The sequence below is a fragment of the Pelophylax lessonae genome (genome assembly GCF_965119305.1).
Source record: "Pelophylax lessonae genome assembly, chromosome: 7".
Lineage (NCBI taxonomy): Eukaryota > Metazoa > Chordata > Amphibia > Anura > Ranidae > Pelophylax > Pelophylax lessonae.
This window is the reverse complement of record NC_138774.1, coordinates 298,789,126-298,807,270: the sequence shown is the minus strand read 5'-3', so window position 1 is coordinate 298,807,270 and position 18,145 is coordinate 298,789,126. Positions and strand designations below refer to the sequence as shown.

Below are 18,145 nucleotides of genomic sequence, written 5' to 3'. Positions count from 1 at the left end.
TATTGTTTTTTTTTTTTTTTTTTAGCAGAGACCCTAGGGAATAAAATGGTGAAACGCTATTACGTTTTGTACAAGTGATCGACCAATATCGTTTTTTTTTTATTGCTGATCGCATATCGGTATCGGCCGATATTTTCGTACATTAACCACTTAAGCCCTGGAGGATTTGGCTGCTCAAAAGACCAGGCCCTATTTTGCGATTCGGCACTGCGTGACTTTAATGGACAATTGCGCGGTCTTGCGACGCTGTACCTAAATGAAATTGACGTCCTTATTTTCCCACAAACAGAGCTTTCTTTTGATGGTATTTGATCACCTGTGCGATTTTTACTTTTTGCGCTATAAACAAAAAAAGAGCGACAATTTTGAAAAAATAACAATATTTTTCATATTTTTTTATATGAAATCCCCACCCACCCCCAAAAAAAAATGTAAAAATCAAAATGTTTTAACATTTTAGGCCAATTTGTTTTCTGCTACATATGTTTGGTAAAAAAAAAAAAAATCGCAATAAGCAATTTTGGATTGGTTTGCGCAAAAGTTGCGTTTACTAAGGGAAAGATTTTTGTCATTTTTATTGTTTTTTTTTTTAACGAGCAATGGTGGCGATCTGCGATTTTTTTTTGCGGGACTGCGACTTTGCGGTGGACAGATCGGACCCCTGACTGACATTTTTGACACTTTTGGGGGTACCAGTGACATTACTGCAGTAATCAGTGCTAAAAATATGCACTGTTACTGTCGAAATGACACTGGCAGGGAAGGGGTTAACTTTATTGGTGATCAGTGAGTTAAATTTATCCCTAGGGGCGTGTTTCTAATTGTGGGGGGGCGTGGCTTGTGATGTAACCACAGAGACATACGATCCTACATAGCAGGATCGTATGATCTCTGCAGTTACCGCAGTGAGAATGACAGACGGCTTTGTTTACATCAGCCGCCTGCCTTTCTCCCTTAGCTGCGGGAGATCGTGAGTGACCGGCAGACATCGGAGCCTCGGGTCACTCGCACGGGGATGTCAGGGAACGAGCGGGGTCAGGAGCGCGGCGTGCGCTCGCCTCCTAGAGGCTCGTGGGCAAATGACGTACCGGTAAGTGTCACTTTGCCCAGGAGGGGCTGACCGCCGCCGTGTATAGTCGTACGGCGGTCGGCAAGTGGTTAAAAAAAATATATTTTTATTTATTTATTTTTTACAGGTACTCTTGTGGGGGGATCTGGGGGTCTAAAAGACCCCAAGCCTCTCCTCTGCACTTAAAAGCATTCAAAAAGCCAAGTTGAATTTTTGAATTTGGCACCGAGTACCCGGAAGGGATGTCATGACATCACTTCCGGGTTTTTACATGGAGACCCGATCACAGCCGAATGCGGCTTTGATCGGGTCTTCTCTTCGGTGGCCGTGCAGGCTGGTTGCCCGGGTCTCCCGGTGGGACGGGAGACCCGGGCGAGCCACGGAAGGCGGCGGGAGGGGGGAGACGCTTTCAATTTTTTTTTTTTACAGTCCCTTTAATTTTTTTCCTTTTTTAATCACTTTTACTTCTATTACAAGAACAGAATAACCACAATGAGCACAAATTAGCAGGAAGCTGATTGCAAAGCAAGGTCCATAAAGTTCCTCCACCCCAAACTAGCTCATCCATGTCTTTATGGACCTTGCTTTGTGCACTGGTCCAAATCATTTGGTGGGGGGAGGGGATTATGGTGTGGGGTTGTTTCCAGGGGTTGGGCTTGGCCCCTTAGTTCTAGGAACTTTTAAGGCGTCAGCATACCAAGACATTTTGGACAATTTCATGCTCCCAACTTTGTGGGAGGAGTTTGGGGATGGCCCTTTCCTGTTCCAACATGACTGCCCACCAGTGCACAAAGTAAGGTCCATAAAGACATGGATGAGCATGACTGGTCTGCACAGAGTCCTGACCTCAACCCCATAGAACACCTTTGGGATTAATTAGAGCGAAGAGCCAGGTCTTCTCTTCCAACATCAGTGCCTGACCTCACAAATGCTCTTCTGGAAGAATGTTCAAACATTCCCATAGACACTCCTAAACCTTGTGGACGGCCTTCCCAGAAGAGTTGAAGCTGTTATAGCTGCAAAGGGTGGGCCAACTCAATATTGAACCCTACGGACTAAGACTGGGATGCCATTGAACACCTTTAGGATGAATTGGAATGCCAAGTGTGTGCCAGGTCTTCGCATCCAACATTAGTACCTAACCTCACAAATGGGCAAAAATTCCCACCAGAGACTTTCAGAAGAGTGGAGAATGCCCACCAGAGACTTCAAGAAGAGTGGAGAATGCCTACCAGAGACTTCCAGAAGAGTGGAGAATGCCCACCAGAGACTTCCAGAAGAGTGGAGAATGCCCACCAGAGACTTCAAGAAGAGTGGAGAATGCCCACCAGAGACTTCAAGAAGAGTGGAGAATGCCCACCAGAGACTTCCAGAAGAGTGGAGAATGCCCACCGGAGACTTCCAGAAGAGTGGAGAATGCCCACCAGAGACTTCCAGAAAAGTGGAGAATGCCCACCAGAGACTTCCAGAAGAGTGGAGAATGCCCACCAGAGACTTCCAGAAGAGTGTAGAATGCCCACCAGAGACTTCTAGAACAGTGGAGAATGCGCACTGGAGACTTCCAAAAGAGTGGAGAATGCCCACTTGAGACTTCCAGAAGAGTGGAGAATGCCCACCTGAGACTTCCAGAAGAGTGCAGGGGAGTCAACGCCATTAAAGTTCATGTAAAGGCAGACGTCCCAATACTTTTGGTAATATAGTATATATATATATATATCCTTTAAGCTGGCCGTACCCTATGACAAGCCAACATTCACTCATTGGTCAGCCCTATTGGCCCCCTCCTACCCAAAATCCTTTGACTGAAAAATTGAAGGAGCTGGGGGGGGGGGGGGGGGGGAGGGTCATTGTCAGCTGCATCCAATCAGATGCAGCCACTGTTTTGGTGTACTTTGTCAGCACAGAGTCCTGACCTCAACCCCATAGAACACCTTTGGGATTAATTAGAGCGAAGAGCCAGGTCTTCTCTTCCAACATCAGTGCCTGACCTCACAAATGCTCTTCTGGAAGAATGTTCAAACATTCCCATAGACACTCCTAAACCTTGTGGACGGCCTTCCCAGAAGAGTTGAAGCTGTTATAGCTGCAAAGGGTGGGCCAACTCAATATTGAACCCTACGGACTAAGACTGGGATGCCATTGAACACCTTTAGGATGAATTGGAATGCCAAGTGTGTGCCAGGTCTTCGCATCCAACATTAGTACCTAACCTCACAAATGGGCAAAAATTCCCACCAGAGACTTTCAGAAGAGTGGAGAATGCCCACCAGAGACTTCAAGAAGAGTGGAGAATGCCTACCAGAGACTTCCAGAAGAGTGGAGAATGCCCACCAGAGACTTCCAGAAGAGTGGAGAATGCCCACCAGAGACTTCAAGAAGAGTGGAGAATGCCCACCAGAGACTTCAAGAAGAGTGGAGAATGCCCACCAGAGACTTCCAGAAGAGTGGAGAATGCCCACCGGAGACTTCCAGAAGAGTGGAGAATGCCCACCAGAGACTTCCAGAAAAGTGGAGAATGCCCACCAGAGACTTCCAGAAGAGTGGAGAATGCCCACCAGAGACTTCCAGAAGAGTGTAGAATGCCCACCAGAGACTTCTAGAACAGTGGAGAATGCGCACTGGAGACTTCCAAAAGAGTGGAGAATGCCCACTTGAGACTTCCAGAAGAGTGGAGAATGCCCACCTGAGACTTCCAGAAGAGTGGAGAATGCCCACCGGAGACTTCCAGAAGAGTGCAGGGGAGTCAACGCCATTAAAGTTCATGTAAAGGCAGGCGTCCCAATACTTTTGGTAATATAGTATATATATATATATATATCCTTTAAGCTGGCCGTACCCTATGACAAGCCAACATTCACTCATTGGTCAGCCCTATTGGCCCCCTCCTACCCAAAATCCTTTGACTGAAAAATTGAAGGAGCTGGGGGGGGGGGGGGAGGGTCATTGTCAGCTGCATCCAATCAGATGCAGCCACTGTTTTGGTGTACTTTGTCAGCACAGAGTCCTGACCTCAACCCCATAGAACACCTTTGGGATTAATTAGAGCGAAGAGCCAGGTCTTCTCTTCCAACATCAGTGCCTGACCTCACAAATGCTCTTCTGGAAGAATGTTCAAACATTCCCATAGACACTCCTAAACCTTGTGGACGGCCTTCCCAGAAGAGTTGAAGCTGTTATAGCTGCAAAGGGTGGGCCAACTCAATATTGAACCCTACGGACTAAGACTGGGATGCCATTGAACACCTTTAGGATGAATTGGAATGCCAAGTGTGTGCCAGGTCTTCGCATCCAACATTAGTACCTAACCTCACAAATGGGCAAAAATTCCCACCAGAGACTTTCAGAAGAGTGGAGAATGCCCACCAGAGACTTCAAGAAGAGTGGAGAATGCCTACCAGAGACTTCCAGAAGAGTGGAGAATGCCCACCAGAGACTTCCAGAAGAGTGGAGAATGCCCACCAGAGACTTCAAGAAGAGTGGAGAATGCCCACCAGAGACTTCAAGAAGAGTGGAGAATGCCCACCAGAGACTTCCAGAAGAGTGGAGAATGCCCACCGGAGACTTCCAGAAGAGTGGAGAATGCCCACCAGAGACTTCCAGAAAAGTGGAGAATGCCCACCAGAGACTTCCAGAAGAGTGGAGAATGCCCACCAGAGACTTCCAGAAGAGTGTAGAATGCCCACCAGAGACTTCTAGAACAGTGGAGAATGCGCACTGGAGACTTCCAAAAGAGTGGAGAATGCCCACTTGAGACTTCCAGAAGAGTGGAGAATGCCCACCTGAGACTTCCAGAAGAGTGCAGGGGAGTCAACGCCATTAAAGTTCATGTAAAGGCAGGCGTCCCAATACTTTTGGTAATATAGTATATATATATATATATCCTTTAAGCTGGCCGTACCCTATGACAAGCCAACATTCACTCATTGGTCAGCCCTATTGGCCCCCTCCTACCCAAAATCCTTTGACTGAAAAATTGAAGGAGCTGGGGGGGGGGGGGGGGGGAGGGTCATTGTCAGCTGCATCCAATCAGATGCAGCCACTGTTTTGGTGTACTTTGTCAGCACAGAGTCCTGACCTCAACCCCATAGAACACCTTTGGGATTAATTAGAGCGAAGAGCCAGGTCTTCTCTTCCAACATCAGTGCCTGACCTCACAAATGCTCTTCTGGAAGAATGTTCAAACATTCCCATAGACACTCCTAAACCTTGTGGACGGCCTTCCCAGAAGAGTTGAAGCTGTTATAGCTGCAAAGGGTGGGCCAACTCAATATTGAACCCTACGGACTAAGACTGGGATGCCATTGAACACCTTTAGGATGAATTGGAATGCCAAGTGTGTGCCAGGTCTTCGCATCCAACATTAGTACCTAACCTCACAAATGGGCAAAAATTCCCACCAGAGACTTTCAGAAGAGTGGAGAATGCCCACCAGAGACTTCAAGAAGAGTGGAGAATGCCTACCAGAGACTTCCAGAAGAGTGGAGAATGCCCACCAGAGACTTCCAGAAGAGTGGAGAATGCCCACCAGAGACTTCAAGAAGAGTGGAGAATGCCCACCAGAGACTTCAAGAAGAGTGGAGAATGCCCACCAGAGACTTCCAGAAGAGTGGAGAATGCCCACCGGAGACTTCCAGAAGAGTGGAGAATGCCCACCAGAGACTTCCAGAAAAGTGGAGAATGCCCACCAGAGACTTCCAGAAGAGTGGAGAATGCCCACCAGAGACTTCCAGAAGAGTGTAGAATGCCCACCAGAGACTTCTAGAACAGTGGAGAATGCGCACTGGAGACTTCCAAAAGAGTGGAGAATGCCCACTTGAGACTTCCAGAAGAGTGGAGAATGCCCACCTGAGACTTCCAGAAGAGTGGAGAATGCCCACCGGAGACTTCCAGAAGAGTGCAGGGGAGTCAACGCCATTAAAGTTCATGTAAAGGCAGGCGTCCCAATACTTTTGGTAATATAGTATATATATATATATATATCCTTTAAGCTGGCCGTACCCTATGACAAGCCAACATTCACTCATTGGTCAGCCCTATTGGCCCCCTCCTACCCAAAATCCTTTGACTGAAAAATTGAAGGAGCTGGGGGGGGGGGGGGGGGGAGGGTCATTGTCAGCTGCATCCAATCAGATGCAGCCACTGTTTTGGTGTACTTTGACAGCTGGTGGGGCCGGCTGTGAAAATACAATAGCTGCAGTGGAAGATTCATCCATGTGTGCTGTATATATCGTGTATGGAGGAATCTGTCAGTCGATATGTGATATTTTTCCAATTATTCATATTGATTGACATTGCTATTGATAAAAAAAAAGTTTGTTAAACAGCGAATTGTATGCGCACTGAAAACAGGGCCATGTCTGGTCGGGAGATCGAGGTTTTATGACGATTCATCAAAGCTACAGTATCCTATTTACTGTATAATATATAACGAGTATCCTTCCAACAATTCCAGAGCTGAAACCTCACTGAAATCCAAGTTGCTGGCCAGCGACCAGCCTAAGCTGGCTCCCATCAGGAACAGCTGGTCAGATGTACGGAACGCTGGTGCCCGGAATATTTTCACATCCTACCATGCAATCAGCATTGTCCCCAATGATCACATGAGATAGCGGGCCAGAGAAGCCAGGCATTGGAAAAATAAAGCCATGTAGCAGCTACAATGGTTTTTTTTTTGGACTGGCTGTATGAAACCAGGGCCCGTCTTTACTATGGATTGGACTCGGGGCAAATATTTTCTTGGGCCCTCCCAAATTCACGTATCAACTATTTGCTGGCAGTGCAGGGCTCAGGGGGCAGCTGCTTTGGGCCCCACAACAATGAATGGGCCCGGGGCAGCTGTCCCTTTTGCCCTGTGTTAAAGATGGCCCTGAAATTTTTCCTTCCCGGAATGTATAAATAATTCTTTCCAAAAGATCAATTATAGGATTTATGAAGAGCTGTCCTGGGAAAAATATGTTGGCCACCTTCTAAAAATGCTAGTTGCCTGGCTTTCTGTGGTTTAAGGACAATCTATGTCATGTAGTGGGATCTTGGTGCCGATATCGGAACAATTGGTCTTCAGAGGAGAGGATCCTGGTGCAGGAGAAATGAGTATTGCAAAAAAAGTTAGGATCACATGTAAGATGGTTAGTGATAAGATTACAGGGAGGATTAGTGTTGGGGTTACAGGAAGGGCTGGTGATAAGGTTACAGGGAGGATTAGTGTTGGGGTTACAGGAAGAACTGACGATAAGGTTACAGGAAGGGTTAGTGTTGGGGTTACAGGACGGGTTACTGTTGGGGTTACAGGGAAGGTCAGTGTTGGGGTTACAGGATGGGTTAGTGTTGGGGTTACAGGAAGGGTTAGTGTTAGGGTTACAGGAAGAGCTGGCAATAAGGTTACAGAATGGTTTAGTGTTGGGGTTACAGGAAGGTTTAGTGATAAGGTTACAGTAAGGGTTAGTGTTGGTGTTACAGGAAGGGCTGGTGATAAGGTTACAGGGAGAGTTAGTGTTGGGGTTACAGGGAGAGTTAGTGTTGGGGTTAAAGGAAGGGCTGGTGATAAGGTTACAGGGAGGGTTAGTGTTGGTGTTACAGGAAGAACTGACGATAAGGTTACAGGAAGGGTTAGTGTTGGGGTTACAGGAAGAACTGACGATAAGGTTACAGGAAGGGTTAGTGTTGGGGTTACAGGAAGAACTGACGATAAGGTTACAGGAAGGGTTAGTGTTGGGTGTACAGCAAGGGTTGGTGATTAGGTTACAGGAAGGGTTGGTGTTGGGGTTAAAGGAAGGTTTAGTGTTGGGTGTACAGGAAGGGCTGGTGATTAGGTTACAGGAAGGGTTAGTGTTGGGGTTACAGGAAGGGCTGGTGATAAGGTTACAGGACAGGTTAGTGTTGGGGGTTACAGGAAGGGTTAGTGTTGGGTGTACAGGAAGGGCTGGTGATTAGGTTACAGGAAGGGTTGGTGTTGGGGTTAAAGGAAGGTTTAGTGTTGGGTGTACAGGAAGGGCTGGTGATTAGGTTACAGGAAGGGTTAGTGTTGGGGTTACAGGAAGGGCTGGTGATAAGGTTACAGGACAGGTTAGTGTTGGGGGTTACAGGAAGGGTTAGTGTTGAGTGTACAGGATGGGTTAGTGTTGGGGTTACAGGGAAGGTTAGTGTTAGGGTTACAGGAAGGGCTGTTGATAAGGTTACAGGAAGGGTTGGGTTTGGGGTTACAGGAAGGGTTAGCGATAAGGTTACAGGAAGGGTTAGCGATAAGGTTACAGGAAGGGTTAGTGTTGGGGTTACAGGGGGGTTAGTGTTGGGGTTACAGGGGGGTTAGTGTTAGGGTTACAGGAAGGGTTAGTGTTGGGGTTACAGGAAGGGTTAGTGTTAGGGTTACAGGAAGGGTTAGTGTTGGAGTGTACAGGATGGGTTAGTGTTGGAGTGTACAGGAAGGGTTAGTGTTGGGGTTACAGGAAGGGTTAGTGATAAGGTTACAGGGGGGTTAGTGTTAAGTTACAGGAAGGGTTAGTGTTGGGGTTACAGGAAGGGTTAGTGTTGGTGGTTACAGGAATGGTTAGTGTTGGGGTTACAGGAAGGGTTAGTGTTGGAGTGTATAGGAAGTGTTAGGGATAAGGTTACAGGAAGGGTCAGCGTTGGGGTTACAGGAAGGGTCAGCGTTGGGGTTACAGGAAGGGTTAGTGTTGGGGTTACAGGAAGGGTTAGTAATAAGGTTACAGGAAGGGTTAGTGTTGGGGTTACAGGAAGGGTTAGTGATAAGGTTACAGGAAGGGTTAGTGTTGGGGTTACAGGAAGGGTTAGTGATAAGGTTACAGGAAGGGTTAGTGTTGGTTTTACAGGGGGGGTCAGTGTTACAGGAAGGGTTAGTGTTGGTGGTTACAGGAATGGTTAGTGTTGGGGTTACAGAAAGGGTTAGTGTTGGAGTGTATAGGAAGTGTTCGTGATAAGGTTACAGGAAGGGTCAGCGTTGGGGTTACAGGAAGGGTCAGCGTTGGGGTTACAGGAAGGGTTAGTGTTGGGGTTACAGGAAGGGTTAGTGATGGTTTTACAGGGGGGGGTCAGTGTTACAGGAAAAGTTAGTGTTGGGGTGTACAGGAAGGGTTAGTGTTGGGGTTACAGGAAGGGTTTGTGCTAGATGACGTGATATGGTGTTGGGGGGGAATGTGCTAGGAGGAGAATTTTTTTGGTGTGGGGATTTGTGCTAGTAGGGATAATTGGGGTGTATTTGTGTTATAATAGGGAATTAGGCAGGATGGCGATTTGGGGCTAGGAGAGGGGAATGGGGGCAATTTGTGCTGGAATGGGGGATCTGGAGTGGGGGGAGAGGATTTGTACTTCAAGGGAACATTTTAGGGATAAAGTATTTTATGCTAGGAGGTGTGATTGTTTTGAGGAGGCGGGACATTTATGCTGGGAGGATTGGGGGATGAGGGGGGGCAAAGATTTGTAATTGGAGGGTTGATTTCAGCAAGGGGGGCAGATTTGTACTTGGAGGAGGGAGAATTTATTCTTAGGGGGTATTCATGCAGATTAGCACTAATTTTTTTAGGGTGTCCAGAAGAAATGGAAGAAGAAGCCATGTGCAAGTCTCAGTGCACTTTGGGCAGGATATGAAGGGGGAGCCAATTGCTTGAAGCCATGTGAACCAGGAGAACAGATAGTGCGTGGTAACTTCTGTCCCTCCCCTGCCCACCTGGCCCTATGAAAGGGTCCCATCAGACACATTGGGGCGACTAAACCCCCAAAAGGCCCCTGTAAAATGACATGCATGCCCCTAATACAGAATACTAAATATTTTCAAAGCGATCATAAAGAGTTTTCCAGGCTTTCCATCCACTCATCCGATCTATGAATCCTCTGGGCCTCCGATGTGCTTCTGGGCCCTGCAGTAGTCGCATGGAAGAACACATTTTGCTCCTCTCAACTTCAATAAAGGCCTAAGAGCAAACAAGTATTTATTATGTATAGAATAGATCATTGGGTGCCTTGACGTCTCACACTCCATAATACGCAACTGGGGTTCAACAATGGACACCTCCTTCACTTCTGGCCGGTGCTTCCACTAGGCAAACTAGGCAGCCGCCTAGGGCGCATTGCCACCTAGGGGCGCAGCCATGAGTCGGCACTCTCTCTCCATCATTAATGATCCTTGTGAGCTGAGGGGAGAGGCAGCAGTGGGCGAATAAGAAGGGACAGAGGAAGATGATAGGTGTCTGGGGCAGTGGTACAACTACCAGGCCTTGGCTTTCCACCGCTGTTTGGAGGGGCCCCAATAGGCAGGAAGGGAGCCCACCGGAGTGCTGCCTGCATGATGATCCTCTTCGGCTAGAGCTGAGTGGCCTAAACCCCGAGCAGAAGAAATTAGGAAGCCATGAAGTGAAGAAGGTCACCATTGACTGACACCATGTAGACCAGGAGAACAGTTAGGGCATGATAACTTCTGCCCCCCTGCCCCCTGGCCCAGTCCTCCCCTGCCCCCCACCTGACCACCTGGACCTATGAAGGGGTCACATCAGACATCTTGAGACCATTAAATCCCAAAAAGGCCCCTGTCAATGCCATATCTGCCCCAATACAGAATACTGAATATTTCCCAAGCAATCATAAAGATCTTTCCAAACTTTCCATCCACTCGTCCTGTTCATAAATCCTCTGGGGCCCCCACTGTGCTTGTGGCCCTGCAGCATTTATATGTGAGAACAGATTTTGCTCCCATTAACTTAATGCCCAAGAACAAACAAGTATGTACTGCATGTAGAATAGATCATGAGCAGGGCCGGTGCTAGACTATTTTACGCCCTAGGCTACTTGCGCCCCCCCCCCCCCCCCAAAAAAAGGGAAAGGGTTAAAAACTACTCTATGTAATACCCAGTGACCCTGATCTGATGGTTCCTCCATGTTATGCTGTCATACCCAGTGACCCCCATATTCCTTCATGTCCTTATGTCCTTCTATGTCACACCCAGGGACCCTGATGTTTTTCCATGTCACATCCTGGGACCCCAATATTCCTCAATGTAATGCTGTCATACCCAGTGACCCCAATGTTCCTCTATGTCACACCAGGGGCCCCTGAGGTTCCTCCATGTCATACTCGGAGAGACCCTGATTTTTTTACATGTCACGCCTGGGGACATAAATCCCCCATGGCACACGAAGGGACCCCAATTTCTCAGGGCACACATGGTGACCCTGAACCCCTGTTACACCCTGTGACCCCTATCCCCCATGTCACACCTAGTGACTCGGATTCACCACGGCAAACCTGGTGATGCCGATTCCCTTTCACACCAGGGATCCTCCATGTCACACCCCAGATCCCCTGTTCTGGGGACACCCACTGGGCAGTATGCAGAGAGTGGTCCGCACTCTGCCCTCCTTCACCGTGATTCCTTTTTCCAGGACGCTCCTCTCCTGGACCACAGTGCTCACCACGGCTCCAACCGGCTCGTGGTGGATGGAGAAGCAGCAGTCAGTGCCGAGCTCCGGCTCAGGTTCAGCTCTCCTCCGCTCCCTACTTAATATCGACCCAGGGACGTGAACGACTGCCCACCAGCTCAGTGCAGGGTATCACTTCCTGCTCGGGGTTTAGGCCACTCAGCTCTAGCCGAAGAGGATCATCATGCAGGCAGCACTCCGGTGGGCTCCCTTACTGCCTATTGGGCCCCCCCAAACTGCGGTGGAAAGCCAAGGCCTGGTAGTTGTACCACTGCCCCAGACACCTATCATCTTCCTCTGTCCCTTCTTATTCGCCCACTGCTGCCTCTCCCCTCAGCTCACAAGGATCATTAATGATGGAGAGAGAGTGCCGACTCATGGCTGCGCCCCTAGGTGGCAATGCGCCCTAGGCGGCTGCCTAGTTTGCCTAGTGGAAGCACCGGCCCTGATCATGAGGTGCCTTGATGTCTCTCACAGTCCATAATTCGCAATTGGAGTGCAACAATGGACACCCCTTTGCCTTTCACTTCCAGCCCAAATGGTGTCAAGAAGAAAATAAGGAAGCCATGAAGTGAAAAGGGTCACCATTGACTGACACCATGTAGACTAGGAGAACAGTTGGGACATGATATCTTCTGCCCCTTACCTGCCCACCTGGATCTATGAAGGGTCCCAGAATTCACCATTCCATCATCTTGGGGCCACTAAATCCCCAAACCATATATTTTCAAAGGACCTGGACCTATAAATGGTCCCAGTATCCACCAGTCCTTTATCTTGGGGGGTCACTAAATCCCTAAACTACATATTTTCAAAGCACCCGGACCTATGACCATCAGACATCTTGACGGCACTAAAAGGCCCCATGTCTGCCCCCAATACAGTGTACGAATTATTTTCCAAGCAATCATAACAAGTTTCCAAACTTTCCTTCCAGTAGTCCTAATTACAGTATTTATCTTCTGGGCCCTGCAATAGTCACATGGAAGAACTCCACCCCTCCCACAAATTCAATGAATGCCTTGAAGCAGAGGCGTAACTAGAACCTTCAGGGCCCCGATGCAAGAAACCATGAAGGGCCCCCCAGACCCATGGCCGGGCCCTTCCCTTCAAGCCTGGGGCTCTTCCCACTGATCCTGGGGCCCTTTTCTCTCATTCCAGGGCCCTTTATTACGGTCCCGCAGGGGGACCCTTTCACAACCAGGCCATTGTGGCTACAGGAGGAAAAAGGAGGACAGTGATTTCTCTACATGCTGCCCCCGCTGCCCCTCCTATCCAGGTTTACAGGGGAGCCGCACAGCCCCCTGGAGCATGGGGCCCGGTTGCAATTGCCACCCCTGCAACCCCTGTAGTTACGCCCCTGCCTTGAAGTCTCTCACGGTCCATAATACGCAACTGTGGTCCAATAATGGACACCCCCTTCACTTCCAGTCCAAACGGTCTCATGAAGAAATTAAGGAAGTCATGAAGCGAAGAAGTGACACCGTGTAGACTAGGAGAACAATTAGGACATAATTACTTCTGCCCCTTACCTGCCCAGTGCCCACCTGGACCTTTGAAGGGTCCCAGCATCCACCCATCCATCTTGGGACCACTAAATCCCCAAACTACATATTTTCAAAGCACCTAGACCCATGAAGGGTGCCAGCATCCACCCGTCCATCTTTGGACCACTAAATCCCCAAACTCGATTTTCAAAGCACCTAGACCCATGAAGGGTGCCAGCATCCACCCGTCCATCTTGGGACCACTAAATCCCCAAACTATATTTTCAAAGCACTTGGACCTATGAAGAGTCCCAGCCAGGGATGGGGCAAGGGGTGGGTAGAAGGGACAGTTGCCCTGGGTGCAGTGTGTATAGTAGGGACAGGGGCACCGCAAGTTCATTCTACTATAAGGCTTACAGGAGTAGTGACAGCGGGATCACTACTTCTGTCAGCCCAGTGCTGAAATCTGCAAGGAGAGGAGGAGAGAGCTGGGAGTAGTTGCAGGCTGTGCTTTCTCTCCCCTTCCTCCTCATAAGCTCCCACATAATAAAGGGGGTGGATGTAATTTTGCATCTTTGCCCTGGGCATTGGGTGGTCTTTTCTCGCCGCTGGTCCCAGCATCCACCAGTCCTTGATCTTGGGACCTGTAAATCCCCAAACAACATATTTTCTAAGCACCTGGACCTTTGAAGGGGTCCCATCACACATATTGAGGGCACTAATTCCCGAAATGCCCCCATGTCTGCCCCAAATACAGAATACTACATTTTTTCCAAGCAATGATAAGAGCTTTACAAACTTTCCATCCGCTCATCCTATTCACCATTCCTAGGGCCCCCACTGTGCTTATGGGTTTTGCAGTAGTCACATGCAAGAACAAATCTCCCCCCAACTAAACTTTGATGAATTCCCAAAAACAAACAAGTATTTACTGTTGATAGAATAGATCACATGTGTCAAACACAAGGCCCGAGGGCCGAATTCGGCCCTCCAGGCCGTTTTATGTGGCCCTTGCACCTCTACTAGAGCTGCATTGGAGCTCCAACCCTCCTTTAGGCATCCTTCAGACCCTGCTCTTCCCAGCTCTGTCCCCAGCTTCCTCCTAGCAGCAACACAAGGTAAGGGGGTGCACTTTGATGTTGGGGGGGGACTATTGACATCTAATGTAAGGGAATTGGGATACTCTGGACATCTAGTATTACAGATACAACCGGCCCTTTGAGGGCAATCATAATGCTGATGCGGCCCTCAATGAAGTTGAGTTTAACACCCCTGGAATAGATCATTAGGTGCCTTGAAGTCTCTCACAGTCCACAATATGCAACTGGGGTCTGACAATGGAAACCCTCTTCACTTCCAGCCCAAATCAAGAAGAAATGGAAGAAGCCACTTGCAAGTGGAGGGGGTGACCATTGCTTGACACCATGTAGACCAGGAGAACAGATAGGGCAGAGTAACTCCTATCTCTCACCTGCCCACCTGGACCTATGATGGGATCACATCGAACATCTTGAGGCCACTAAATCCGAAAAGGCCCCTGTCAATATCATGTCTGCCACTAATACAGAATACGAAATATTTTCCAAGCAATCAAAAAGAGCTTTCCAAACTTGCCATCAACTCATGCTATTCCTGAATACTCTGGGCCCCCACTGTGCTTGTGGCCCCAAAGCAGTACATGTGAGAACAGATCCCTTCCCCCCCCCCTCAACTTAATGCCGAAGAACAAACAAGTATGTACTGTGGATAGAATAGATCATTAGGTGCCTTGAAGTCTCTCACAGGCCATAATTTGCAAATGGGGTGCAACAATGGACACCCCTTTTATGGCGCTTTTCCACTGCATGGAACCGAACGGTTCGGTTCGCTTTTGTGCTTTTCCACTGCTGGTACCGCATGGTACGGTGTAGGAACGGTTCGGTACGGCGGCGCTTTTCCACTACATGGAACCAAACGGTACGGCTCACTTAAACAGTACCACCTCAGTTGTGGTTCCAACAGGGCCGTACCGGTACCATACCCCACAATCCTTTGCATGCAGCCTTGACTGTTTGTCACTACTAGCCACTGATTGGTCAGAGAATCGTTGTTATCCCACCCACTTTACTTTAGTGGAAAAGCAAACCGTACCGAACCGTTCCAACACCGTACCATGCAGTGGAAAACCAACAGAGCCAAGCAGGGCCAAGTGGAGCCAAGCCGGTACTTGCAGTGGAAAACCAACAGAGCCAAGCAGGGCCAAGTAGGGCCGAGTGGAGCCAAGCCGGTACTTGCAGTGGAAAAGTGCCATTAGTTCCAGCCCAAATGGTGTCAAGAAGAAATTAAGGAAGCCATGACGTGATGAAGGTCACCACTGCCTGACACCATGTAGACCAGAAGAACAGTTAGGACATGGTAACTTCTAGGCTTAACCTGACCACCTGGACCTATGAAAATGTTCGATCAGACATCTTAAGGCCATTAAATCTCAAAAGAATACAGAATACTAAATATTTTCCAAGCAATTATAAAGAGCTTTCCAAACTTTCCTTCCACTCATCCTATTCATAAATCCTCTGGGCCCCACTGTGCATGTGGGCCCCACAGCAGTCACATGCCTTGCACAGGTTGTCCACCCCAGGTCTCCCCCCCCTTACCTTGCATTCTCCCACACAGGACCTGACAGAGTATTCCCCAGATTACATGGGCCCCACTCTGCTTGTGGGCCCACAGCAGTCACATGCCTTGCACAGGTTGTCCATCCCAGGTCTCCCCCCTTACCTTGCATTCTCCCACACAGGACCTGACAGAGTATTCCCCAGATTGCATGGGCCCCACTCTGCTTGTGGGCCCCACAGCAGTTACATGCCTTGCACAGGTTGTCCATACCAGGTCTCCCCCCTTACCTTGCATTCTCCCACACAGGACCTGACAGAGTATTCCCCAGATTGCAGGTACTTTTCCAACACAAAATCAAACTCCTCGTATTTTTCCTGAGCATGTTGGTCCAGTCTCTGGTAGGCTTGGATGCAGCTGCTGCACACCTCGTCATCGGTGAGGGAGGACGAGGCCGCAGCGGTCCCCACAAAGTCCTCCATCAGGTTCTCCAGACTGCAGTTCAAGCTGTCCGGGTTGGACATCCCCAGCAGCAGGTCCAGGATGGTGTAAGTATCACAAAAGGACAGAGTGAAATTGTTAAAATAAGCCTTCAAAAAGTTCCTCTTTTGGTTGTAGGAAGTGGAGGAAGGGGAGTGGGACCTGGGGGAGGAAGGGCCACCAGAGCCCCGATGTCTTTGCAATTTGGTGCAGGCAGTGTCCAGGTGAGAGGTCCTGGCACCAGTGCAATGCGGAGATTGAGCAGCAGATTTGGTCAAATTGCTTAGGAAGTTGTCCCAGCACCCCCTGGCACCCCCGGGGAAGCCTTGCGCGGAGAGCCAGCTGGAGTTGCCCTGGTGGCTGTAGGAGAAGTTACCCCTCGCCCTGGCCCCCGCGGAGACCAGCCAGAGGTGGTTAGACAGCAGGACGGTGAAGAAGAGCAGAGAGGCAAGGGACAATCGCCATCTCTGAGCCCTCTCAGAGTCGGCACACGGTTTGTCGATGCGTCGGGGTTCCCAGCAGATCTTTATGACGGCCTCATCTTCCCTTGGATGCATCCAAGCCCCCCTGATCATATTTCAGGGGGGTGGGAGAATTCGGGTGCTGTCAGTCTCTGCCCACCCCCCCCACCCCCTCCTCTTCTCCTAGGTTGGCGGTGGTGGGTTCCCTGCACCAGCAATGTCACCTGCCTCTAATGAGGGGGCCTGCGGAGAGGGGCATCATCAGGGGAGGGGGGGGGGGTGGGTGGACAAGGAGATGGACAGATAAGGGAAGGAGACTAGGGATGATGGGCCAATGGAGGATGGTGGACCAGCTAGGGATGGATGATGGAGAGATGGGCCAATGAAGGATGATGGACCAGCAAGAGGTGAATGGAGGCTGGAGAGATGGACCAATATAGGATGAGATAGGCCAATGAAGCAAAGTGGACCAGCAAGGGATGGCTGGTTGAGGGATGCACCAATATAGGATGGATGAAGGATGGGGAGATGATAAAGAGATTGAGAGATGCTGGAGAGGAGGACCAGCAGCAAGAGATGGGCTGGTTGAGGGATGGATTGGTTCTGGAGAGATGGACCAATAAAGGATGGAAAGGTGGATGGATCAAGGATGGGGAGACGATAAAGAGATGGACAGATGCTGGAGAGGAGGACCAGCAGCAAGAGATGGCTGGTTATGGGATGGATGGATGCTGGAGAGATGGACCAATAAAGGATGGAAAGGTGGATGGATCAAGGATGGGTAGACGATAAAGAGATGGACAGATGCTGGAGAGGAGGACCAGCAGCAAGAGATGGCTGGTTGAGGGATGGATGGATGCTGGAGAGATGGACCAATAAAGGATGGAGGACCAGCTAGAGATGGGCTGGTTGAGGGATGGATAGATTCTGGAGAGATAGAGCAATAAAGAATGGAAAGGTGGATGGATCAAGGATGGGTAGATGATGGAGAGATGGCTGGTTGAGGGATGGATGGATGCTGGAGAGATGGACCAATAAAGGATGGAGGACCAGGAAGAGATGGCTGGTTGAGGGATGGATGGACCTATAGAGATGGAAGGATGAAGGATGGGGAGATGGAGAGATGGAGCAGGGATGATGGAGAGGATGACCAATAAAAGGATGAAGATATGGACCAGGGATGATGGAGAGATGGAAGGATAAAGAATGGAGGGATGGGGGAGCTCCCCTCCCCTACCCGCCCCTGCCCGGGCTCCTCAATAGTCGGCCATCGCAGCAGGCAATACCGGCAGAACCAAGAGAATAAAAAAAGACCCCCCTCCCTGTAGAAAGAGTCACCCCCGGGGCAAAGTCCATCAAGGAGAAGTCCTCAGGGGATGCAGGGGACAAGCCATGCACGTCCCCCCACCCTCCCCCCTATGAACCTACAATAGATCCAGGTGTGACCCCAGACCATCTCCGGCCACCGGGCTGCGCAGTGTGGAAGGGGCCCTCTTATTGTTTTCTCTTCCTCTTCTGGTGGGCATTGTTCTTCTGCTCCAGGGGCATCCTGAGGCTGAGGCTGACCATTCCCATGCCTCCTCTTCCTCCCCTGGTGCTCCCAGGCCGAGCTCTTCCCCCTCTCTCTC

General features: G+C 49.5%; 1 protein-coding gene across 3 annotated transcripts in view; it reads right to left on the bottom strand.

Annotated features, from left to right (window-relative positions):
* NALF2 (NALCN channel auxiliary factor 2) overlaps positions 1-16,953 on the bottom strand; it is a 124,324-nt gene extending 107,371 nt beyond the window's left edge. For all 3 annotated transcript variants that reach the window (XR_014225507.1, XM_082263975.1, XM_082263974.1), the window contains exon 1: positions 15,867-16,953. Coding sequence is in view for 2 of the 3 variants with exons in the window: in XM_082263975.1 (XP_082120101.1) it covers positions 15,867-16,631 (765 nt within the window). In the remaining variant the exon portion in view is untranslated. The remainder of the gene's footprint in view (positions 1-15,866) is intronic.
* Between the last annotated feature and the right edge of the window lie 1,192 nt (positions 16,954-18,145).